Source organism: Rhinatrema bivittatum, chromosome 1, assembly GCF_901001135.1.
Source record: "Rhinatrema bivittatum chromosome 1, aRhiBiv1.1, whole genome shotgun sequence".
In the NCBI taxonomy this organism is placed as follows: Eukaryota; Metazoa; Chordata; class Amphibia; order Gymnophiona; family Rhinatrematidae; genus Rhinatrema; species Rhinatrema bivittatum.
This window is the reverse complement of record NC_042615.1, coordinates 61553551-61579896: the sequence shown is the minus strand read 5'-3', so window position 1 is coordinate 61579896 and position 26346 is coordinate 61553551. Positions and strand designations below refer to the sequence as shown.

The window sequence follows — 26346 nt, the reverse complement described above, 5'->3', positions numbered from 1 at the left end:
TCTCATTCTTGCTAAACCAGGATTGAGGACTAACTCCATCAGAAAGCTGTTGTGATGTACCACCACTACTCTGACAGCCTTCCAGTCTCCCGCCATCTCATGGTGGCGAAATTCTTTAAAAGCCTCTACATCTTCATCCTCTGACAAAAGTCCTGCCTACTCAATAGTATCTCAGCGTAGTACTTTCCAATTTAATGAATCCTTAGTGGACCTAACATCCTTGTCTTGGAAAGTGTTCTTGATAGCAATAACCTCAGCATGCAGAGTGATCAAACTCCAGATCTTAGTAGTACATGCTCCCTACACACACATCTTTAGGCACAGAGTAGTGTTTAGATCTTATCAAAGTTTCTAACTAATGTAGTTTCTCAATTCCATTTAAATCAATCCATTGTACTATCGATGTTTGTTTTTTCTACTACCTCATTCCAACAGAGTAGAGCAAACTATCTATACCTTGGACTGCAAAAGTGTTCTGTTTTATGTCGAAAGGTCAAACCTTACTGAAAATCTCCAACTATTTTTCTTATGACCCAATTAAACAAGGCCTAACAAAGTGAAATAAAAAGGATTTGTTTCTTGATTGTATTTCCTACTGCTACTCTATTTCTGGAATCTGTGATAAAAAATTCACCTTCCCAATAGTTTATTAAACATCTTACATACTATGAATTAAAAATGATACATACATAATCAAAATGTATAAAACACATTGAAAGCTTATCAAATATGAGCAATTTGTACTTCAGTAGAACACCTTGGCTCAGCCTCAGTACAAGATATCTGGAATGTAACCACTTGGTCCTCTCTCCACACCTTTGCCAAGCATTACTATCTCAAAGAGGACTCTCACAAGGAAAAGAGTTTGTCAAGCAAGTCTTAAAAACTTATCCAACTGAGAACTTCATCTCTTCCTGTTCTTCCATAACTAGCAAAAGACAAATATTTTAATGCAACCCTCAGTTTGGGAATTCTCACTTGTGTGACTGAATTTAGTCCTGGAGAAAGCGAAGCTGACTACCTGTAAAAGGTATTCTCCATAGCCTGCAGGACGACTCAGCCATACAATCCCACCCACGAAGAATTCAAGCTTATCTTGTGAAATGATTGAGGAGACATGCATGGCAGCAGCTGCACGAGAATACCCACATGTGCTCAGAAGGACTTCTAGGACTCTCTGAACAAACATCTTCCATGTCCATGCCATTCAATGACAATCACCCATTTGTGTGGCTGATTTGTCCCGCTGTCTGCTGAGAACACCTGTTACAAGTAAGCAATTCACTTAATGTTAGCTATTAAATACCTTCAATTTGCTATACAGTGTATTTTCTAATTAATTCCGACTTCAACTAACAGGTCATGCATTTGCTTAAAATTAATTTTCAAAATTGTTTATCTTCAAAAAAAAATTGAGTTTCTATGAAAACTAGCAGGCATTATTTATCTGACAGCAAGCCCTCTTAAATTTGCAATTTAAGTGGCAATTTGAAAAGAACAATTATATTATTGCTTGTTATTATATTATCGGTTGCTTCTGTTTCTGCTACCTATCGGCCTTTTCTCCTTTGTCCCATCCCTAACACCTGTTTTATGTATTTTCCACCTTTTAATTCTGATATAAACCGGTTTGATGTAACACGAATGCCGGTATAGAAAAGTATTAAATAAGTCATGGAAAATGGTTATTTATTCCATTTTCTAAAAATGATAGGTACCTTGATAGTAAGCTTTGCTGTGATAATTATGCTTACCTTCTCTTTGAATATCTAAATTCAAATGTGTTCAATTTTCCGAACTGCCACATCTCTTCTCAACCCTGTCTTGTCCTTGCATCTGTTTTCCTTTGTCTTGCCTATTTTTCCCTTCAAACTTTCTCACTCACTTTTAATATTGTTCCCTCTATCTTTAAATCTACAGTCTTTTGCCTTTTCTTAAAATGCTTCCCTATTGCTGTTTCTTTTAAAAGTTCTCATTTGTGCTGCCTTCCATTAAACCACACATTTTTTTTAAATTTCACCTTTCTTTACAGCACCTCATCAATCAGATTTCAGGAGCATCTCTCAACAGAACATGCTGTGCCACATTTTCTTTATGACCTCCATTTTTATAAAGCCTTCCTGTCAATCTTCCATTTTCATCATCCTGATTTCTGTCCTATGATTTTGACACACACGATCACTCTCCACTGGTTTCTGCTGTGGTGATCTGGCTTGGCTTTTTGTCTTACGTTGTATTATCAAGGCTGATTCTTTTATTTTCTTTTTTATTGATTTTTGTTCTTGATTTTTCAAACTGTATATCTACTCTTCATGTGTTTTATTTCTTATTTTGGCCACTTCTGCCTTTCCTGCCAATGTTCCCATTTGCTCTTCCTTTTCTCACCCTTCCACCACCGCTTTTCTCTTCCCTTCCTGGATACAAACAAGCACATGATCTCCTTCATAATTCTTTTAAGATCTCAAGTCCTTTTCCTCCCTAGCTTCCATACCCGTTTCTGGCTTTATTTCCCTCTTTCGTCCTTTCTTTTTCTCTCTGTCTCTGATACTGCAGGACATTCAGTGTCATCTCTGTAATTAAGAACTGTTTGTCCTTTTATTTTGATTAATGATCTTTTCTTTTTTTCTCAGTTTGACCACTACACCAGCATTACTCGCTGATCTGTCAATCATACTGCCTTCCTGCTCCTTAGAAACATAGATAAGGATGGTAGGGCCCATCTGGTCTTCCCAATTTCCTTCCGCACTTGAGCTCTAGCTTTACCTTCCTTTCCTTGGAATTTATCCCATGCTTTCTTGAATTTTACTTTTATTGCACTGGGAGGCAGCAACCCCTTCCCACCTTACAACATGACTTCTTGTTGCTGCACACACATTCTAAGTTTTATTTTTCTCGTTGGCGCCTAGTTAAATGATATTTAATTTCTGAACTCTGCGTAGTTCACAAATGTTTTCAGGCTCTTCCTTCTCTCTTTGCCTTTCTGCTGCTGTTCGTTATACTTCTGTTCTTAAATATCGTGTATGAGAGCGGGATAGGTATAACACCATTTGTGGAAGAATGCATGGGCAACTAGCAAGACTAAAAATGCGCAAAGCCATGGGGCCAGATAGGAAGCGTCAAAGGATACTAAAGGTACTCTGGTTCTGGCGGGTCCACTGAAGGACCGGTTCAGTAAATAGATCTCTGCAGACTGGCATGGTTCTGCAGGACTGGAGGAAAACAAATGTGGTCCCTCCTTCATAAAAGTGGTGAAGAGGAACAGGACAGTTAGCTTTGCTTCAGTGGTGGGAAATTAATGGAAACTTTATTGAAGAAAAGAAAGGGAACTATTTACAACTCAGTGACTTGCAGGATCCAAGGCAACACGGTTTTACCACAGGGAGATTGTGTCAAATTAATTGATTTCAATTGGGTGGCTAGAGAATTAGATCAAGGATGTGTATTGGATGTGGTTTCCTTGGATTTCAGGAAAGTTTTTTTGATACTATTCCACATAGAAAGCTCATTAATAAATAGAGCAGCCTAAGGGTGAGTCCCAAGGTGGTGAACTGGGTTAGAAACTGGTTAAGCGATGGGCAACAGAGTATAGTGGTAAATGGAATTCACTTTGAGGCAAGAAAGCTGATTAGTTGAGTGCCTCAGGGATCAGTCCAATGGACAGTTCTGTTCAATATTTTTGTGAGCGATATTGCAGAGGAGTTAGAGGGAAAAGTTTGCCTTTTTTGCGGATGACAAAAAGCAGCAGAGTTGGACACCCCTGAGGAAGTAGACAGAATGAGAAATGATTGAAGAAAGCTTGAGGAGTGGCCAAATACTTGGTAGTATTAGATCTCACCTAATCAAGCATGAGCGGCCGCGGGTATATCAATAATTTGATACCAGATCATAATATAAAAAATATATTATATTGTGGATAATCATTTAGAGAGCAGTTCCCCGTAGTTTCTAAATAGTAAATATTCAATGCCAAAAATTTGCAGAGTCATGCATATGGTGTGCAGAAACGTGCAGGGGTGATGTGTGATAGATGAGAGCTTGTGTATACCAACCAAGAGAGAGACCTTGGAGTAATAGTGTCTAATGATCTCAAGGATCCAAAACAGTGTCATAAAGCAGTGTCCTGAGCCAGAACTGTGCTGGGATGCATAGGGTCAGGCATAGCCAGTAGAGAAAAGGAGATAATGCATGTTTACAGGCCATTGGTGAAGCCTTATCTAGAGTACTGTGTTCAGTTATGTAAGCCATACCTATCTAGAACTATGTCCTGGCTTGGGCAGGATGTAAAAAATTATAAATAAAATACCACAAAAAGAATACAGAGGCTAGAGCCTGGTCTAAAGAGCAGCAACCAAAAATAGCGTGGGGTCTGCACCAAAAGCCTTATGAGATGAGACTGAAAGACCTTAATAGACAGATATATCGTAGAAGAGAAGAGAGACAGGAGGAGTATGATAAATATTTAAGTACTTGAAATATATTAATGCACAAGAAGCAAACCTTTTTCAGTGGAACGGAAGTTGAAAAACCAGGGGTTCTCACTCCCATTCTTTTGCATTTATTGCTCCTCCTCTGTGACAAATTGTTTTCTAATTCAGGATGATCTGTTTCTTCAGTTATATAATCTCCTAAAGGCTCTTCTTTTCAAACTTACCCATCATGCTAATTAGTTTTTTTCAGTTATATTTAATTTCTGCATCCTTGTTTCCGGATGATTCTGTTTGTCTTCTGTGCGCCACAGCTGCTGTTATGGTTTTTGTTTAAGATTCCTCAATTAAGGGTATCATAAAATGCTGAAAATAAATATTTTGTCAGTAGTGCATCTGTAGCCACTATCAATTCAGTATTTTCTTGACTTTTTCTGTTAATGGAATCAGATCAAATCAAGATTATATGCAAATAGCTAAATTTCCCTGGTGGAAAAAGTGTTAGAACAAAAATTAGCTATCTGAATTGACAAGTTACTATGCCATGTTATTTAATAAATATCCTGCAGTTTTCCTTTTATTTGTTGTAAGTGGGAGCAATGATCAACAGTTACAATAAATTGCAGGAATTCACTAAGGGGTGAATTTTCAAAAGCCTTCCACGCTTAAAATCAGCATACACACATGTAAACATGTATGTGTGTGTGTATATACTATTCTCACAGGACAAGCAGGATGGTAGTCCTCACAAATGGGTGACATCGAGGATGGAGCCCTGTACGGAAAACTTTTCTGTCAAAGTTTCAACAAGCTTTGACTGACACTGGCACACTGGGTGCACTGAGCATGCCCAGCCTGCAATTATCCCTGTGAGCCACAGGTGTCTCCCTCAGTTTTCTTTTTTCCGCTCTGCAGTCAGCATAGCGGTTGGAGCTCTGTGAGGATTTTTTAACTAATTACCTCATGGAAACACTTAACTTTTCACTTCAAAAAACACTTTTCCCTGCACAGGTCTCCCTCCGCGTACGTTTTTACGACGCTCGGTGAGTACTAATTCTTATTTTTCGGTCGGTTCCTGTCACTATCTTAAGGCTGTTAACTGACTGAAGCCTTCCCTTCCCCCATTTTTCAGTTAGCTTTAAACAGCTTGCGAGTATCTCTGTGACACTCTGCTTGCTTATGCTAGTGGGGTAGGGATTTTTTCCTTAACTTAGGACCTCTGTAGCTTCAAGTCCTTCGTTCCCTGGTACCCTCACGCAGTCGATACCCTATCGCTACACCGGGACCCGCCTAAACCGCCCTGGGCTTTTATATGTCATCAGCGCCCCTCCCCCCACGGTGCCCTGATGCCTTTATCCATGTTTTTTGCTTTTCAGTGCTACCAGGCTTTTTCCTCCTACGCACTGTTTTTTTCCTTGGGCTTCCTCGGTGCCGTCCCTACCCGGATGCATGCCATTGACGCACACGCTGTTAGTCACTGCCATGCATACTCGGGTCGCCGCCACCGCTGCCCGAGACACTTTTTAACGATCCCAGGGTCACTTCATCGATGCCACCCCCCCTTTTGGGGATGCCATCGATGCCCCATCCTCCCCACCGATGTCCAGCCCTTTCCATCGGGGGACATCGGTGCCACATCGATTCGTCGGTGGGCATCGATGCCGGATGGTCCCCATCGGTGGACATCGGTGCCGGATGGTCCCCATCGATGGACATCGGTGCTGGATGGCTTGTCCGTCGATGGCATTGGTGCCGGATGGCCGTCCGTCGATGGCATCGGTGCCGGGTCCTTTTGCATCGATGGACACCGATGCCCAGGTGTTTCATCCATGGGCATCTATGTTAGAATGCATCCATCGAGGGCAGTCGATGCCAGGCTGCTCCCATCGGTGAAATTCGATGCCCAGGTGGGTCCCATCGGTGGATATCCATGCCGGCTCGATTCCGTGGATGGGCGTTGATGCCAATGCCAGCCTTATGGCTGGCATCGATGCCCATGCCGATTCCAGGACTGGCATTGATGCCGGGATGGAATTCATCGACTGGGAGATCCATGCCATCGATTCCATACGTGTCCATATCGATGCCACCGACACACGTGTCTGGGGCACCGATGCCATGTACACTTGGAAATCTGAGTCTGTCCAAATCGATACCGTCAACGTCTGTGGCCCTATAGTTGATGCCCGTGGCCATGCCACAAACGGCATAAATGCCCGCCTCCATGCATCGATGCCCTCGACACCTCCGTTTTCCTTCGGTGTCCTTGACGCCCTATTGATTCGACTTCGACTCAGTCGATGCCGGTATCTTTTTCAATAACGGCAATGTTTTTCGATTATTCGATTCCACATCGTTTCAAAGATACCTATGCCACTGCTGTCAGTGCCCGTCACTGTCATCATTCTCCTGGCCAGTCATCGACGATTTTTCATACCCATTTTGGTGATATCCTCGAAGCCCCTTAGGTTGCCTTCAATATCGTCAATACCGACATAGCACCGCCACATAATACCCTCGCCTCCTCACATTGCTCCACGCTTTGGGTTCTTTTTTAAGCCCCGTATTAGCTTAAGACACTCCATTGTGTCAGGAGCAGAGCAGGCGTGCTGACAGTTCGTCATCGATCGCCTTCCAGGACGACGAGGGCTTCCATCTCGGCGCTGGGGAAAGACCGGGCCGAGCACCGTGGCACCCATCATCGCCGACATCGTGATCGTCCGCCGCTGACGCCATCCAGCACATCGGTGCCATCCTTCTCCAGGCTGGACAACGCTCGGGCAGAGCGACATCACCACTGCCATCAGCACTGTTCCTACAGTTTTGGCAGTCCTTGGTGATCCAGAACTTCCGGATCCAGGTCCGACAGCTTCTGCATTGGCGTCACGACACATCGAGCCGCTGTGACGAGGGAAGGGAACATGAGTTCCGTTAGGGCTCCTCTGTTCCTGGCGTGCCCCACCGTCAAGTGGTGTGGGACTATGGCCATCTGTTACACTTAGCAGTCTAAACGCCACTCACGCCTGGCCTGTCTCCTCTGTACCTGTGCCACCATACCGGGTTTCAGAGCGAGATGGACGTTTACGTCCCCGGCCTTACCCTCGAGGACTCCGGAGACCGTCGGGGTCAACAATCTTCACCGGCTCGTCTTGCGGCGATCCACGTCGGATGGTAAGTACCCGCTTCGGCGGCATTCCCATAGAGTTGTGTTCTCCCATTCGGACCGTGGTTCGAAAAGTTCTGGGTCATGTGCCTTTTAGAACTGTATTAGTGTCACATATCACTATGTTAGCTATGTTAGCCACAATATCAGGAGAACCCCTCTATCTTCTTGGGATTGCAGCAGGGCTTCTTCTCTTGTCAGTAACAAGTCCCTGTGCCGACCAATGCTCTGACTCTTGGTTCCCTCCCAACCAAGGTCCAGCTGCATTGGCTGATCTGCTAAACATGAGATTCAGCAACCATTGCCCCATGTACAAGTCCACCTTGAGGCCTGGCCACAGGTCTCAGTGTCTCCTTGTACAGCATACAGAAATGCGGGTACCACTTACCGCTCACACACCTGCAGGAGCCTACATGATATCCTCCATTGGGACACCTCTTGGTCTCCCATCTGGTCAGATATCAGAGCGGCCACCCCACCTTGTACCAAAGTCCCGGTACACTCCCCCAGGCGCTACGAAGTGCAGAGGGGAGAAGGGAGGGGGGTTGGGGAGTTTTAATTGCACTATTCTTTCTTTTAACAGAAAATAGTTACTCTCCGCACATCCTGGACCTAAGAAAATCCAACTTTCTTTAGACGTCACAGGTACAATGGTATCTTTGGTTACCATCACTCCATACTGCAGTAAGTACATTATTTTAATGTTTCTATGTGCTTTATGGTGAGTCAACATTACAACCCCAAGCTCTGCCGCTGGCACCAGCTTCGGTAAGTGAACTGTCTCTTGCATCACTGTTGGTGAATGCTGTTTTCTCTGCGGAGTGTAACATCATTCACTTTCCTTGCATAGACTACTGCTAACCACTTTCAGTACATGCAAGGAGCTCTCACTTTTTTCAGGACTCACTATACATTTACTAACTGGGATTACTGTCACTGCCATAAATCCCTTCTGTAACACTTCTGGACACCACAGTCTTAAGACCCTCTTGTCCAGCATGCGCACAGACATTCTGATACATTGTTATATGTCCCTGCGCATATTTTCCATAACCTCAGCCTTTCAAATTTTCATGGTTGGGCTATGGGGTTTCTTCCCACTATGCTTTTTTCTCATAATTCAAAACTGCTATGGGTTATATTCAGTGACATTCTATACTCAATGGACCTAAGTGGTTTCATTGCTTTCGTCCCTGATTCTTATCCCAGTTCGAACTAGGACCTAGTCTCCTTACTCATGCTCGCAATTCCTTAGGGTTATAAAGTTTCTCCTGAAAGCTGTCAACCCATTATGCATCTATTGCACTCCAGCATAGTTTCTCATAAACGTCCTGGACGTTGCACCCATGAGTTATGCCCTTATGCCTTCCAATACTGCTTTTGCAACAATTCTTTGTGCATACAGACAGACAGCATAGGGACAATGTGCTTTCCAACTCATAAGCACGCACAACCTCTTAGCTGCTCTGCTAGACAGCTGCGCAGCTCTACCCTTGGCCCTTGTTCACTTCATGCGTCCTTGGGCCACATATCTAAGAGATTTAATGAACGCTCTATCTGACCTTCTCCACGTAGGTTCTATCCTCTCGAATGGTCTCAATTACATGTGTACAGGGCAAATCTTTTAACGCTGAGTTTAACTAAACTTTCCTCTGCGTCTGCATCATTCCATACGATGCACAGGTTCTGCTCCCTACACATGTTTCCTATGCGTTCCCTTAGATGCCTTTTCTTCCATCAAAGGCCTCTTCAATATATCTCTTCTGCTGCCTCTCGTAGCCAGCATTCTTCTAATGTTGAACTGGGATGGGGTTCAGTATTCTTTTCCCCACTCCCTGACTGAGATCAGTATGCTTCCCATACTTCTCAATCCATCATATCAGTAACCTTTTATTCCCTCACCAGTCAGTCCCAAATCATAGACTTACTGATGTTCTTAGGTTCTGGTAGCGTCACAAAACCTTCTAAACATAAATCTTGCCGTTTAATATGGCAGGCTTTACCTCCTGACGCTAAAAAAAAAAAAAAAAAAAAAAAAAAAAGAGGTATTACCCCTTTTACTTTTCCACCATTTTTTCTTACTCCCTCGGATTCTGTTCTCCAGACATCCTCCACATAGATACACCTTTCTCTTAGGAGGTGTATCGTTTTGGGAGTTGGGTTCCCGTTTTCGGTAATCCTCTCTGAGTCGGCTTACCATGGATTATCCACTGATCAAGCCGCCTCTATTTCTCTAATCACGGAATGAACATATATATTCTCCTTATAAGTCTCATACATTCTACGTTTGAGCCTTTCCATTCCTCTCTTCCACAGTTTGGCAAGGGAACTTCTTTCCCTCTTAATGTCATTCCTGCCAGCAGGGTCCGTGAGTTATGCACTCTTTCCATACTCACCTGACTCCGTTCCTCTGCCACTGAGTAGTTCTACGCATTCAACTTTCTATCCTTTTCAGGTAGATGTTGTATCTCCTTTCCTCAGGAAATACTCTATTAATTTTTCCTAACCTCTCTCTCTCGCCCTAGGGAGAGACTGGGTTTTCCACATTCCTGGACAGTAATGCTGCGCTTACATTCTATCTACATTGCACTGCATTCCATGTGAATTCCACTTGACTCTTTCCTTCATGCAAGGGTCAAGCTGCTACTTCCAGTGGCCACACAGACCTAATCCTTCTGATTAAGTGGTCTATATTTCCTTTCCTACCAACAAGCAGACATTTCACTACAACACTGTGGGTATCCACATACTGTTGTGTCCATCTTAGCCTTAACAGCTTCCCTTTGGTTACTGCTGCTTGTACTTTTTTATCAGGTTGCAGCCTGGAGTCCTCTCCATACCTTCGCAGCCTATTATTGCTTACATTTGACTAGCCGGCATGCTCCATGTTTGGCCAGTCCGCCTACTCTTACTTTTTTCAATTCACTACCCAACATCCTTCCACGAACCCATTATGGTGTTGCGGATGCCCTCCGTTCCCATTTCCACCTCAGTCGTTACGCCTTTGCGCATCTGCGGTGTATCTGGTGCATTCCCGGGCATCCTCAGCTCGGTACTCACCCATTTGTGAGGACTACCATCCTGCTTGTCCTGTGAGAAAGCAAATGTTGCTTACCTGATGTAACAGGTGTTCTCACAGGACAGCAGGATGTTAGTCCTCACGAAACCCGCCCGCCACCCCGCGGAGTTGGGTCTGTATACTTTTATTTTAGTTTCGCTTGCGCTTTTTAGCTATAAGACGAGACTGAGGGAGACACCTGTGGCTCACAGGGATAATTGCAGGCTGGGCATGCTCAGTGCACCCAGTGTGCCAGTGTCAGTCAAAGCTTGTTGAAACTTTGACAGAAAAGTTTTCCGTACAGGGCTCCATCCTCGATGTCACCCATTTGTGAGGACTAACATCCTGCTGTCCTGTGAGAACACCTGTTACATCAGGTAAGCAACATTTGCTTTTTAGAAACATCCAATTATGGGTGTACTTGCAGTGTTGCATCTAACTCTGGGTTGTTATATATATATATATGTTAAAATTATTACCACACACAAAATATATGCTCATAAATTAGCAAAATGAGTAAAGAAAGTATGAGTTTTTCTTTATTACAAATTACACACATTCTGAATCATACACATATAAGGTTCAGGACAGAAATGCACAGTATTTTATAAATGCAGCTCCCACCATGTAGTTTTATAAAATACTAGCATAAATTTCCATGGGTCCACTTAACATGTGCATTTGGTGACTTATGCAGAATTGAAAATCTATCTTGAAGTCTTTTAATTGCTGAGGTTAACGTTAACGCGTACTAAGTGTGAAACTAATAAGGAAGTAAATTGGCTAGAATAGATGGACCTTACGGTTCATTTTTTTATGTTAAAACATAGGATATGTAGTAATTAAAGAGTTTTTTCCTTATTTCAGACAATGCTTTGGAGATGGCCTGCACTGGGCTGGTTGCATGATTATTGTGCTTTTGGGACAGCAGCGTCGATTTGATGTCCTGGATTTCTGCTACCATTTACTTAAAGTCCAGAAACACGATGGAAAAGATGAAGTCATCAAGAATGTGGTATGTTCAATATTAATGCACAGTCATAATTTTTGTAAAATCTCTTTGGGTGTAATTTTGGCCAAAGACATCCTAAATCTGTGACCATGCCCCTGTTTCAATAGAGCTAACAGTGGAAGAACACAAGCAAAAAACACAGGTGGTGAAGACGAATTCAAAGGGGCATGGGATAAACACTATGGGTCACTAAAGGCTAGAGGATGGAAATAAAGAAAAGGGTACATGGGGGTAACCCACTCGGTGCAATGGTTGTTATCATTAGCAGAAGCATGGGGATTACTACCCTCAACCAATAAGCCTTCATACTTTTGATTGCAACATCACTCTCCGTTTTGATGGAGGGGGGGAGGGGGGGAAGGGGATTTGGATTCAGATGACAGTCAACACAGGCCCTAATTTTTACATTCAGGGGTACTGAAATGCAAACATAAGGGAAATAGCACAGGTCTGCTTCTATGGCCAAGTCCAAGAGCAAAGCAAGTGAAGCAGCATTGTTTGAATTTTCAAGAAGGCTCATCACCCAATAAAAGGTTGCTAGCAGTAACTTTTTATGGGATGGTTGCTTGGTCTTTGATCGCAAATATTACGACCCTTATCATAATGCTTGGGAGTAACTGCTTGGACTACCATTATGAGAAACTTGGGGGTAACCTGCATCTTGCTGGGCAGACTGGAATGGCCATTTGGTACTTTTCTGCTATGATTACTATGTTATATTTAGCAGAAGACTGAAGGCTTATCTATTTAATAATCAGAACTTGTAATCTTTAGTAAACAATATTTGGACAATTACAAAGTTTAAAATTTAAAATCCAGCTTTAACCCTATATGTTTCTGAGAAGCAGGGGAGATAACTCCTATTTAGGAAACTAGAATCATAAAAAATGCATACATTCTATGGTTAACTAAAAAGTGGTAGGTTTGAAATTGAGACACATGCAAAAATTTGCTAATATAGACAAACAAGCCTTAGAAGCTAGTGAAAGAGAACTGAACTATTAACTCCAACTGAAAACTATGTCCTCTCTACAGTTTTTTAAAAATAGACTCCACAGACTTGGAAAGAAACCTGGCAGGATTCTGGCTAGACTGATAAATAGCCAAAAAGCACTGAAGCATGCCTTAGCTATTGAAAATGAAAAGGTGTTTTGGAAAAATCTGTCAAAGAGATGGAGGGAATGTTCCATTCTTTGACGTTAATTTTTATGCCAAGATTCAGGATAGGGATGAAAGAGTATTTTTCAATATTATTAACTTCCCGGGATATTCTCGGAACAAGTGCAAATGTTAAATGCTCCTGTTAGATTGGAAGAGATGAGCAAGTTAATCAACAGTTCAAATTAATGAAGGGCCCTGGTCCAGATGGCCTAAGATCAGAATTGTTTAAGATTCTTGGTTACTTGGGTGTTGCGCTCTTGCAAAACATGTAATAATTCTTTTAGTAATGAAAGTCTCGTATTATATTCTAGTCTACCAATGATTACTATAATTCACAAAGCGAAAGACACACCCAATTACTGGAATTGTTACCCATAACTCTCAGAAGATTTCAAAATCCTTGCTAAAGTTTTGGCCAGTCTTCTAAAGTGTATTATCCATTCACTAATCACTGGAGACTTGGTGAGATTTGAAGAGAAAAGGTAAAGTGTCTATTGTCTGCTGCTTAATTGCAGTTCTACACTCAGTTTAAGCACAATGAAGTTGTTAAATCACAAGAGGATCTTGCAAAACTGGGAGACTGGACATGCAAATGACATTTAATGTGGACAAGTACAAAGGGGAAAGTAACCCAAATTAAAGCCTCATAATGCAAGATTCCAATTTAGGAATCACCATTAAGGATAAGGATCTAGGAGTCATCATTGATAATATGTTGAAATCTTCTGCTAAGTGTGCAGCAGCAGCTAAGAAAGCAAATAGAATGCTAGGGATTATTAGGAAATGATTGGAGAATAAAACAGAGACTATCATAATGCCTCTGTATTGCTCCATGGTGAGACCTCATCTTGAATATTGTATGCAGTTCTGGTCACCACATCTCAAAAAAGATATAGCAGAGTTAGAAAAGGTACAGAAAAGGGCAACCAAAATGATAAATGGGATGGAACGAGTCCCCTATAAGGAAAGGCTAAAGAGGTTAGGACTCTTCAGCTTGAAGAAGAACTGAGGGGAGATATAATAGAGGTTTATAAAATAATGAGTGGATTGGAACTAGTAAACATTAATCCGCTGTTTATGCTTTCAGAAAGTACAAAGACTAGGGGACACATAATGAAGTTATTAGGTAATACATTTAAAACTAGCAAGAGAAGATATTTTTTTACTCAATGCATAATTAAGCTCTGGAATTCATTGCCAGAGGATGTGGTGAAAGCTATTAGTATAGCTACATTTAAAAACGGTTTGGTCAGGTGCCTGGAGGAAAAGTCCATAAACCATTGTTTAGGTGGAGTTGCAGATATTCACTGCTTATTCTTGGAATAAGCAGCTTGGAATCTATCTACTCATTGGGATCCTGCCAGGTACTTGTGACCTGGATTGACCACTATTGGAAACAGGATACTGGGCTTGATGGACTCTTGGTCCTACCCAGTATGGTAAGTCTTATGTTCTTACATAAGAAAACACTTGTTGCTCAAACATTGCCACAGTGAAAGAATTTGACACTGTCTTGGAATTGTGTTCTGGCTGCTGGACCATTTTGGCTTTCATAGAGAGATGTTCAGTTGGATTAAACTCCTTTATGCCTTGCCAAAAGCTATGATTTTGTTTAATGGCAATTGTCAGAGGCTTTTGAATTCCATAGGGGCACAAGGCAAGGCTGTCTATTGCCCCCACTCTTATTAACATCCTGGGACCTTTGGCAATTAAAGTTCAGAAGATGAACATTTTCAAAAGTCTTAAATTAGGTACTGCTTATAAACAAAGGCAAGTCACTTCACCCTCCATTGCCTCAGGTACAAGCTTAGATTGTAAGTCCTCTATGGATAGGGAAATACCTACAGTACCTGAATGTAATCTGAAAAGTGGAATATAAATCAAATTAAAAAATAAGTAACAGGATAGTGTGTTGTGCACCGAGCAAGTGTTCCTCCTTTCCTTGGCGGTGGCCTTTTTGTGGGGAAGCATAGTGAAAGAACCGCACTAAGAACATAAGAACATGCCATACTGGGTCAGACCAAGGATCCATCAAGTCTAGCATCCTGTTTCCAACAGTGGCCAATCCAGGCTACAAGTAACTGGCAAAAACCCAGATGACTTCTCATGTTGTGAATTTGATCAGGGGATTCCATTTCCACGACCAATTTGACAAAGCTTACTTTTAAAGGGACCTTATTGTTTGGAGAAAACCGTGGGAAGATGGCTAAGATTTGGAGAGGTTTCGGTTTTGCAAGCAGCAAAAAACAGATGGTAAAAAGAGACCAACAGGATCTTCAGGATCCTTCTGTGCTTCTCAGAGTTTTTCGGGACCCACCCTCAGATTCAAGAGCTTGTTGGCTGCCTGTCTTAGTTTTATCAATGTTGGGTCCAAGTTACCTCAGATCAGTGAGTCTTGGAAATAATATGAAAGGGCTACACTCTAGAATCTTCCTATCTATTTCAGATGCTTTTATAGTTTCTCATAAAAGAAGGAAGTCAGAAAACAGTTTAGGCTCCTCTGCTTGAAAGCAGTGGTACCGGTCCCAGTCGGGTCAGGGGCAATGTTTAATTTACTTTGTGGTTCCCAAAAAAGGAGGGAAGTCTTCATCTTCTTCTGGTTTTCCAAGTGTCTCGTCTTCCAAATGGAAATATTGAAGTTGGTCATCTTGGCAGTGTGGTGAGGAGAATAGCTGATCTCCTTGGATCTTACAAAGGTCTATCTACATATTCTAATCAGATAGGGTGCTCAGAGATTTCCTTATTTTGCAGTGCTAACCCTCTTAGATCAGTTTCTCTAAAGCTTCTTACCATCAAGGTGGTTTTTCTGGTAGTGATTTGTTTGGCCTGAAGGATCTCAGAGTTGCAGACTTTTTTCCTTGTGGGGAGCCTTCCTGCTGATTCAAGGAATATGGTGAAGATTTGCATGGTACCTTACATCTCCTGAAGGTAGTCTTGGCCTTCATTTGAATTAGGCAGTCTGTTTTCTTTCCTTTAGCAATTGCAGTGATGAAAGGGAATACAGTACTCCTCATTGTTTGGATGTGAGAAGGGCTTGTCCGCTCTTTGAAAATCAAGAATGAGTTTAGGAAGTTGTATCCCCTCTTCATGTTCAGTGGAGATAGGAAGGTGGAACCAGACTGCTGGCGCTATCCTTTAAGGATCCAACAGAAGAAAATAGGATAAAGCATAAGCATTGGCAAGTTAAATGTAAGACATTAATAAGACAGGCTAAGAGAGAATTTGAAAAGAAGTTGGCCATAGAGGCAAAAACTCACAGTAAAACCTTTTTTAAATATATCCAAAGCAGAAAGCCTGAGAGGGAGTCAGTTGGACCGTCAGATGATCGAGGGGTTAAAGGGGCACTTAGAGAAGATAAGGCCATTGTGGAAAGATTAAACAATTTCTTTGCTTCTGTGTTTACTGAAGAGGATGTTGGGGAGATACCTGTTCTGGAGAAGGTTTTCATGGGTAATGATTCAAATGGACTGAATCAAATCACGGTGAACCTAGAAGATATGGTAGGCCTGATTGACAAACTGAAGAGTAGTAAATAACCTGGACCGGATGGTATACACCCCAGAGTTCTGAAGGAACTAAAAAATGAAATTTCATACTTATTAGTAAAAATTTGTAACCTATCATTAAAATCATCCATTGTACCTGAAGACTGGAGGGTGGCTAATGTAACCCCAATATTTAAAAAGGGCTCCAGGGGTGTTCCAGGAAACTACAGATCAGTTAGTCTGACTTCAGTGCCAGGAAAAATAGTGAAAAGCGATCTAAATATCAAAATCACAGAACATATAGAAAGACATGGTTTAATGGAACAAAGTCAGCATGGCTTTACCCAGGGCAAGTCTTGCCTCACAAATCTGCTTCATTTTTTTGAAGGGGTTAATAAACATGTGGATAATATTGTTATAATGTATGTTTAATGTTTTATTATGTATGTATGTCATAAACCGTGTCTGTCACTACATGGAAATAGCAGAATATGAGTTGCTAAATAAGTAACTGCAAATTACAACTTGGTCTCTGTTTCACTGCTAAACACAGGGGATAACATCTCCAACCTCCTAACCCTCACCCCTCCCCTTTGGCTTTACCCAAGGCAAGTCTTGCCTCACAAATCTGCTTCATGTTTTTGAAGGGGTTAATAAACATGTAGGTAAAGGTGAACCAGCATATAGTGGGGTAGATTTTAAAAGGGTCACGCGGGCGTACATGTGCGCGGCTACCCGGCGCGCACACATATGTATGCCCAATTTTTATAACATGCGCATGCATGTCATAAACTCGGTGGTCGGCGCACGCAAGGGGGTGCACAGTTGTGCACCTTGCATGCGCCGAGCCGTGCTGCCTTCCCCTGTTCCTTCCCCCCTAGCCTGCCCTTCCAAAAACCTCCCCCCCAGAAGGGGGCAGGCGCAAATTGTGCTCGTCAGCAGCCTGCTGGTACGCAATCCTCCGACACAGCGGCAAATGGCCGCTCTGTCTGAGTCCTCTGGTCCCGACCCCGGACTGCCCCACCCCTTTAGTAAAGCCCCCGGACTTACATGCGTCGCCGGGCCTTTTGAAAATAGGCCCGGTGCACGTAACCTTTTTAAAATCCGGCCCATAGTGTATTTGGATTTTCGGAAGGCATTTGACAAAGTTACTCGTGAGAGGCTTCTAAGAAAACTAAAAAGTCATGGGATAGGAGGCGATGTCCTTTCGTGGATTACAAACTGGCTAAAAGACAGGAAACAGAGAGTAGGATTAAATGGTCAATTTTCTCAGTGGAAGGGAGTGGGCAGTGGAGTGCCTCAGGGATCTGTACTGGGACCCATGCTTTTCAATATATTTATAAATGATCTGGAAAGGAATACAACCAGTGAAGTAATAAAATTTGTAGATGATACAAAATTATTCAGAGTAGTTAAATCAGAAGCAGATTGTAATAAATTGCAAGAAGACCTTGTGAGACTGGAAAATTGGCATCCAAATGGCAGATGAAATTTAATGTGGATAAGTGCAAGGTGATGCATGTAGGGAAAAATAATTCATGCTATAGTTACGTTAGGTTCCATATTAGGAGCTACCACTCAAGAAAAAGATCTAGGCGTCAGTGGATAACACATTGAAGTCGTTGGTTCTCAGTGTGCTGCGGCAGTCAAAAAAGCAAACAGAATGTTGGGAATTATTAGAAAGGGAATGGTGAATAAAATGGAAAATGTCATAATGCCTCTGTATCCCTTCATGGTGAGACCGCACCTTGAATACTGTGTACAATTCTGGTCGCCACATCTCAAAAAAGATATAGTTGCGATGGAGAAAGTACAGAGAAGGGCAACCAAAACGATAAAGGGAATGGAACAGCTCCCCTCTGAGGAAAGGCTAAAGAGGTTAGGACTGTTCAGCTTGGAGAAGAGACAGCTGAGGGGGGGATATGATAGAGGTGTTTAAAATCATGAGAGGTCTAGAATGGGTAAATGTGAATCGGTTATTTACTCTTTCAGATAATAGACCAGTGGGCACTCCATGAAGTTAGCATGTGGCACATTTAAAACTAATCGGAGAAAGTTCTTTTTTACTCAGCGCACAATTAAACTCTGGAATTTGTTGCCAGAGGATGTGGTTAGTGCAGTTAGTATAGCTGTGTTTAAAAAAGGATTGGATAAGTTCTTGGAGTCCATTACCTGCTATTAATTAAGTTGACTTAGAAAATAGCCACTGTCACCTTCCACTGTACAAGAAAAGAAATTGACTGACTTGATAATTTCCTTTGCTTTACTTCTGTTACATCAGTCAAGAACATATGGGTTTAGTCCCCTCATCCAGCAGTTGGACTCAATTATTTTATTTTTTGATGATATCTCTGTATGTATGTCATGCATGGAACCAGATATAGCCAGTATACTTCTGTCAAAGCCAAATTTAAATTATAGCAACTAGCAAACAAAAATGTAATATCGGAAATTTAAAATTTTGATGTAATCTAAAAAAAACCCCCACAAATGTAATAACTATGCTTTCTTTGAGATAAATTAGCAACTTTCATTATAAGAAGCACTTTAACTAAAAAATGTAGTCTTAAAAATCTTTGGAGGATTGAAAAATCTCCTCAAACCATTTCCCCTTTTATTAATTTTTTATTTTTTTCTTTACAATATATAACATTTAGTCAATCAGATCTCATTCTCATAAAGGTAGCCCAGTTTGCACATCCCAGGATGGGCTTTTTGACTGGTGTAGCAGGAAAGAAAAGTATTAGGTTAAGTCTTAATTTCTCCTCCTTTGTCCTTCTGCTCCACCAGTCAAGAACATGTGGGATATATCAAAGCATATCCACAGTAAAAGTGCAGATCATCTATATTCAGTCCCAATCAAGAAGATTCAAAGGGATTCAGAAGATCAAGTGCTTTTAATAGTTTAATCCGGCAAACTCCACTGATTTACACTACAGACATCTTAATACACGTCCCCCGACACGGTCCCGAGTTTCGCCTAGGGCTGCATCGGTTTCACAATGTGAGCTGTAAAAAACATAAAAGGATTAGGACAAAGCAAAGGACTTTATGCTGACATAACTTACAGCATATCAAGAGTATATAGGTCCAGCCTACCTGAGTGCAGAATTTCTTTACACTTGACGGGGAGTGCATACAACCTAAGCGCAGACAGGTATTTGAACCTAACAGAGTTGGCGCGAATTCAGGTGAACCGATCACGTGGTCCCGGGGGGCCAATCAGAGAGGCCCCCGTCCCTGAAGCGCAGCTAAGCAGTACGATCAACAGATGTCAGTGATAACCCCCAACGAATTAAGTAAATAGATACCATTCTAGTTCACGGTTTAAGCCTTTAGGAACCACTGTGTCTAATAGAAAAATCCACCTTTGTTCTCTCCGGCCGAGCTGTTCAGCATAATTTCCGCCCCGGCGGGAGCTGGGAACCACTTCAATTACACAAAAGAACAAGGCACCAATCAGCCAGGCTGCGTGACAGGAGAAAGGCAGGATCGGCTGGGCGTGCTGCAGAAAAGAGGCAACATCTCTGCTGAACGAGGAAGACAGTGGAGGCCTCCTAATGCCATGGAAGTCCAAGAAGAAAGCTGCTGCTGCCTACACCTAAGAAGGAGAGTAAAAAAATATATATGCATGTGAGCATGTGAGTGCATGTGTATATGAGAGTATATGGGGAAAAGAGAGCATGTTGGGGAAAAAAGAGTATGTGTTTGTGAGAGAGAGCATGTGAGGAAGCATCTCTGCTGAACGAGGAAGACAGTGGAGGCATCCTAATGCCATGGAAGTCCAAGAAGAAAGCTGCTGCTGCTGCTGCCTACAATTAGGATGGAGAGTAAAAAAATATATATGCATGTGAGCATGTGAGTGCATGTGTATATGAGAGTATATGGGGAAAGAGAGCATGTGGGGGAAAAAGAGTATGTGTTTGTGAGAGAGAGCATGTGAGGAAGAGCAAGTATGTGGGGTGAGAGCCTGTGGGGAGAGAGAACACATGTATGTGTGTGTGAGAGAGAGAGAGCATGTAGGGGGGAGAGAGAGCAAGTGTATGTGTATGTGAAAGCATATGGAGGAGAGAGTATATGTGTGTGTGAGAGAGCATGTGGGGGAGTGAGTGTGTGTATGAATATGTTTAAGTAAGGGAGTATGCCTGTTTTGGGGCGTCTGTATGTGAGAGAGAGGAGAAAGTCTTTGTATCGCAGCCACTGCCACCTCCCATTAATCCATGACAAGCTCAGACTGAAAATCAAAAGTTCCCAGCTATGGAGTGTGGTATACTTTTTATCCTTATTTTAATTATTGAGTAGTGTTTACTGTTTTGAAATATTTTATTGGTGTTTGGTAAAGCTTTCAACATTTGCATGAGACTTTAATTATTGGATATTATATACATCAGCTGTTTTGAAATTTTTATTATGATTTTACTATTATAATTAATGATTTATATATTTTGATTTTGTTTCATGAAGAATGGTGACATTTTTGTTTTTCCATTGCACTGTACAGAGTCTGGCGTGATGCGTTTTACAGTTCAATTTTTGTCTGCACATTTCTATTTATACTTTATGTGGCTTTATTCTGTATTTGGTGAGAGTTTGTGTTCTGCAAGCAAAGACTGAGATGAAGCATTCTTTTAGCATGTGGTTTCTCTGTAGGGATCTGTAGTAGCTTGGCCTGTTCTGTTTTCCTGATATGAGGTGTATTGATATTTTACATTTTGGTCTAATATTTCTGGTATTCTTTTTCATAGGTAGGGTTGTTATTCTTTGAGTGTTGGCAGATAGTACTGTGTGATATGGGAGGACCATGCCAAAACATATCACAATAGGTATGATGCCATATGAATTCCAAGATGCAAAGTTTTCTTGTTGGCTTCACCACAGTGCATTAAATTATCATAGTTACTGTTCATTGTAAACCGGGGTGATATGTATATTATACAGGAACCTCCGGTATATAAATCCTTAAATAAATAAATATATTAATTTTACCTCAGAATGTCATTTTTCAATTAAAATTGTTGCACTGGAGGTAGACCCTTGGCCCGAGGTGGGATTGACGCTACCCGCAGGGCAAGCCCTACGGGACCCTACCATCAGAAGGCGGAGCTGGCTGAGAGTCGGAGGCCGACTGGAGCTTTGCCAATACCAGCTCACGTTCCCCGCAAGTTGAGCCCTTGGATGCCGGGGCCGGCTGGTCTTAGGCGGGCCTCCATCAGACGACGCCCAGTAGAAGAGGTGGTAGTCAGCCAGGGACCAGCAGATGTAATAAGAAGGCAGAAGCAAGCCTGGACGAGGCAGGGATCCAGAGACCCGAGCACCAAAAGGAACCAGAGACGAAGACAGGTGGCGCCCGAGTAATAGTAGGCCGGAGCCTGAAAGGCGAAGTCCAGGAAGATACCAGATGATGTAGTAGAGAGCAGGCTGGCATCAGGGCAGACAGCAGATATGGAAGGGCAGTCAAACGAGCGAGGGTCAAAGCCAGAAGTCAGTCCAAACGTAGTCGAAAGCGTAGCAAGGGTCAAACCAGAAGTCAGTCCTGAGCGTGGTCCAGACGTAGAGAGGATCAAAGCCAGAGGTCAATCCTAAGCGTGGTCCAGACATAGCAAGGGTCAAAGCCAGAGGTCAGTCCAACAAGGCAAGGAAGGGACCAGGAACGTAGACAGGATCAAGCAACGAGCACACGACAAGCGTGGAGACCTGTTGCCAAGGCAGGAGCTAGTGGCGGGCCCTGCCTTAAATAGCAGGGCCCGATGATGTCATCATCTGGGGCCTAGAGGGCGGCATGGCACTGGACAGCGGCGTCTCCCCATGGCACATGTGGGGAGATCCGCGGTGTCGCTGGGGACAGCAGAAGAGGCTCGGGAGCATACGCGGCTGCCCACAGCCGCGAGGGAGGCAGACCAGGACCGGGAGCTAGGCGCCGAGGATAAGTGGGTCCAGACGGAGGCCTGCCGCAGACAGGACACGCAACAAAAATATGTTGCTAAAAATGCATAATTTAAAACAGTGTATGGGGAGGTGGGGGGAGGGGGCGCCAGGCTGTAAGGTTTGCCTAGGGTGCCTATTACCCTTGCACCGGCCCTGCTTGCCACACTACTAGTGTAGGTGCCATTCACACAGATAGTTGAAGAGAAAATGTCAAGCATAATTTCTTACGTGCAGCACCTCCTTGCACAAGGATAGATGATTTCCTGCTGAGTGGCAAGAATCTGATATCAACCGCTCTTCTGAAACAGACTTTACTTTACCTCTAATGGTAGAGGAGCTAACCTTAAATAGCATTATATGTCTGTAGCCAGTCTTGAGGAAGGTCTGTTCTGAAAGGAGTTAAATCTCCAGTTCTGCATAGAGTGGAACGGCTATGGTTGCCTTCTGTGTCCATCTCAGAACTGAATCCCAGTTGGCAGAATTTTCATACCTAAATTTCATCTTAGTGAAACAGTTGGATTACTGAGACCTCCTAACGCTCAGAATTATTTATTTTTTATACTTTCTCTGCTGATCTACACATGGAGACACTTTTTGAGGGAAATAACTATACTCCCTCAGTATGTCCTGTACTAGATTCCTATATCTGTGCTGCAGGATATGAAGATTGCTTACCATTTAAATATATATTTATCTTTTTCTTTAAAGGCTGAAAGGCTTTGTTTAGGATTCTCAAGCATCTGGTGGAAAAAAAAAACCCAGAGGCAGGGATGCTGGCAGTAATCACTATAGGATAGATTTTAAAACGTGCGCGCATGCATCCGCGTGTGTGCCGATTTTATAACATGTGCATGCCGGTGTGCACATGTTTTAATACCCGTGGGCCGTGCGCACATGCGTGCCGGATTTTATAATCCACACGCATGTAACGGCGCACGCAGGGGGGCCGAATTTTGTAAGAGTCCTCGCGGCGAAGCAATTGGGCCTTCCCAAGTTCCCTCTCAATCCGCTTCAATTAAGGAGCAGAGTGGAGGGAAATTCTCTGCCCCCCCTACCCTAACCTTCCTTCCCTTTCTCCTCTTCACCCTGTCCCGGCGCACCCCTTTGAAGAGGCCCGGCACTTGTGCATGTACTGGGTTTTACATGCATGGTTGGGCCTTGCGCGCTCCGCTCAAATTTTCAAAGAGGCCTGGCCATGTGCGTAAAGCCCGGTACACGCACAAGTGCCAGGCCTCTTCAAAGGGGTGGGCCAGGGGGCTAGGTCTGGGCAGGGCGAGGCAGGCCGGGACAGCAACATTGTACGCTGACCCGGGGAAGCGCGCGCCGCCAGCCAGCGTGCGTAAATAGCTTCTGCTCCCAAGGAGCAGTAAATTAAAAAAAAAAAAAAAAAATTTTAATTAGGGGTAGCTAGGTAGGGGTCAGGGTGGAGAAGGGAAAGGTAAGAAAGGTTAGGTAGGGATTAGGGAAGTTCCCTCCCAGTTCGATCTTTAATTGGAACGGACTGGGAGGGAACTCGGGGAGGCCCGATTGCGTCGCTGCGCATACTCTTACAAAATTCGGCTCCCTGCACGCGTGCAGATTATAAAATCCGGCACGCATGCACGCGGGGCCCACGGATTTTATAACATGCACACGCTGGCACGCGCATGTTATAAAATCTGTACATCCATGTGGGCGCAAGTGTTCAAATCTACCCCATAGTGATTATTACCAGCATCCCTGCCTCGGGAGTTTTTTTCCACACCAGATTTACGCACGCAGACCTTTGAAAAAATCTGCCCGTAAGCCATTTTTGTTACTTTGTCCCAGCACTTCGAGAGTTAACAATAGAGGGTCCTTGTTTTTAATTGTATGCGGCTGTGCAGAACCTGCAGCTGTTTTCAAGATGGCAGCAATCCAAACACAAAGGAAAAAAACATTAGGTTTTCTCTCTCTGGGTATATCTTTGTGAGTTAAAAATATACTTTTGCACTAGGTTCAGGCTAGTAAGACCCTGATTTATACTCTTGTTTTACCATTGCGTTTCCAAGCTGAACATTGTGCTGTCAGATGCTGCTGTCTTTTAATGGTCACAGACAGCACAGCAACGGCTGCACTCAGATATGTGACCTGGCATATGGTGATCCTTAGAAAATATCTCCTAGCCTTAGAAAACCACTTTAAATACAAACTGAATGTATCCCCTTTCCTTTTTCTTTTTTAATCATAGCTTGTCTTACATGAGCCAGCTGAAAGCTCTGGTTCTTTTTCTGCCTTTAAAAAGATTAAAGGGGATGGAACAGCTCCCCTATGAGGAAAGGCTAAAGATGTTAGGGCTGTTCATCTTGGAGAAGAGACGGCTGAGGGGGGATATGATAGAGGTCTTTAAGAGCATAAGAGGTCTAGAATGGGTAGATGTGAATCTGTTATTTACTCTTTCGGATAATAGAAGGACTAGGGGGCACTCCATGAAGTTAGCAAGTAGCACATTTAAGACTAATCGGAGAAAATTATTTTTCACTCAACCCGAAGTTAAGCTCTGGAATTTGTTGCCAGAGTTTGTGGTTAGTGCAGTTAGTGTAGCTGGGTTTAAAAAAGGTTTGGATAAGTTCTTGGAGAGAAGTCCATTAAACTGCCATTAATCAAGTTGTCTTAAAGAATAGCCACTGCTATTACTGGCATGGGATCTACTTAGTGTTAGGGTACTTGTAGTCTGGATTGGCCATTGTTGGAAACAGGATGCTAGGCTTGATGGACCCTTAGTCTGAACCAGTATGGCAATTTCTTATGTTCTTAAGTTCTTAAAATCAATTTGAATAAGAACAGTGTTACCTTCTCTCTTTGTCAACTGTTTTTTGTTGCTTACCCTATTACCACATTCAAGGGATGGGAGCCCTTGAGTTATTGCGTGTGCTTTGAATCCTAATGAGGTGGTAAGCTTTCAAATTTCAATGGCACGCTTCACTGCAAGGCTTAGCAATTGCAAGAACTAGGCCTCCACAAGCATTTCAGTTCAGAGAGTGGAGGCAGAGAACACTGCCTATATCTGGTTGCATGTATGACATCAAAAAAGAAAATAAACAACTCTGTCTCCAACCGCTGAATGAGGAATGTGCTTTAAAAAATCTGTCAATATTTTGGCAAATGCATAATATACATTTTTGGGTAAAACATTTGATTTTCTTTTACAGCCTTTGAAGAAAATGGTTGAGAGAATTCGCAAATTCCAGATTCTAAATGATGAAATACTTGCCATTTTAGACAAGTACCTGAAGTCTGGCGAAGGAGAGAATACACCTGTGGAGCACGTTCGCTGTTTCCAGCCTCCTATCCACCAGTCACTGGCCAGCAACTAGTATCCTCAGACTTTCTTCTGACCAGTTCTCTTTTGCATTGCTCTGCCATCTTTGCCTTTGGTGAACACTGTATACTTTTCTCTAGAATTTATACATGTGCTTTCTTTGAATGTCATAAACAGCATTCTTTTTGCTTTTTCAGAAATTATACTACAGTTGTCAAAAGATGGTAGATTTTATACAGTGCCTACTATTTTTCTAAAATTAACCTATACTGTATGTAGGGTTAACAGAGCTTAGCAGTGTAAAAATAAAAAGCAATGCAGTCTTATAAATCTCAGAATATTTTATGCAGCAGTGTAAGAATAGTTGGCTTCAAGTTTAGACAATTTGCCACTTTGCTGCACAGATCAGATATGATACTGGAGGATTCAATTTTTTTATATGTTTACACAGTTATTTGTTTTAACTGTGTATTTAACTGTTATCCGCCTAGAACTGTAGATTGTGCGGAGTACAATTTGTTTTAAATAAATAAATATAATGCTACCATTGCAGTGGTATATCTTCATTAAAAAGGCAATTTCAGATGACCCACATCACGGCAAATTCTGCAGATGCTTTGTGTTCACATTACCTTGTAACACATTTTCAAAGAGAAACTATGCAATTAGTTTCCCTCTAAAATTTCGTTCTGAGTACAAAAAGTACTCTTGAACTATGCACCTGATTTAAATGCTGGCAAAAATTTGCTGGAAACCTATGTAGATTTGACAATCAAATCTACATATTACCCAGACATACCCTCTCCCCACCCTTAGCAATGAACCGGCTCAATCTGGC

General features: G+C 42.5%; 1 protein-coding gene across 3 annotated transcripts in view; it reads left to right on the top strand.

Moving 5' to 3' along the window:
• CYFIP1 (cytoplasmic FMR1 interacting protein 1) overlaps window positions 1-26057 on the top strand; it is a 250653-nt gene extending 224596 nt beyond the window's left edge. For all 3 annotated transcript variants that reach the window (XM_029611029.1, XM_029610852.1, XM_029610940.1), the window contains exons 30-31: window positions 11513-11660; window positions 25399-26057. In XM_029611029.1, the coding sequence (XP_029466889.1) occupies window positions 11513-11660; window positions 25399-25563 (313 nt within the window). In that variant the 3' untranslated portion in view covers window positions 25564-26057. The remainder of the gene's footprint in view (window positions 1-11512; window positions 11661-25398) is intronic.
• Window positions 26058-26346: the final 289 nt, after the last annotated feature.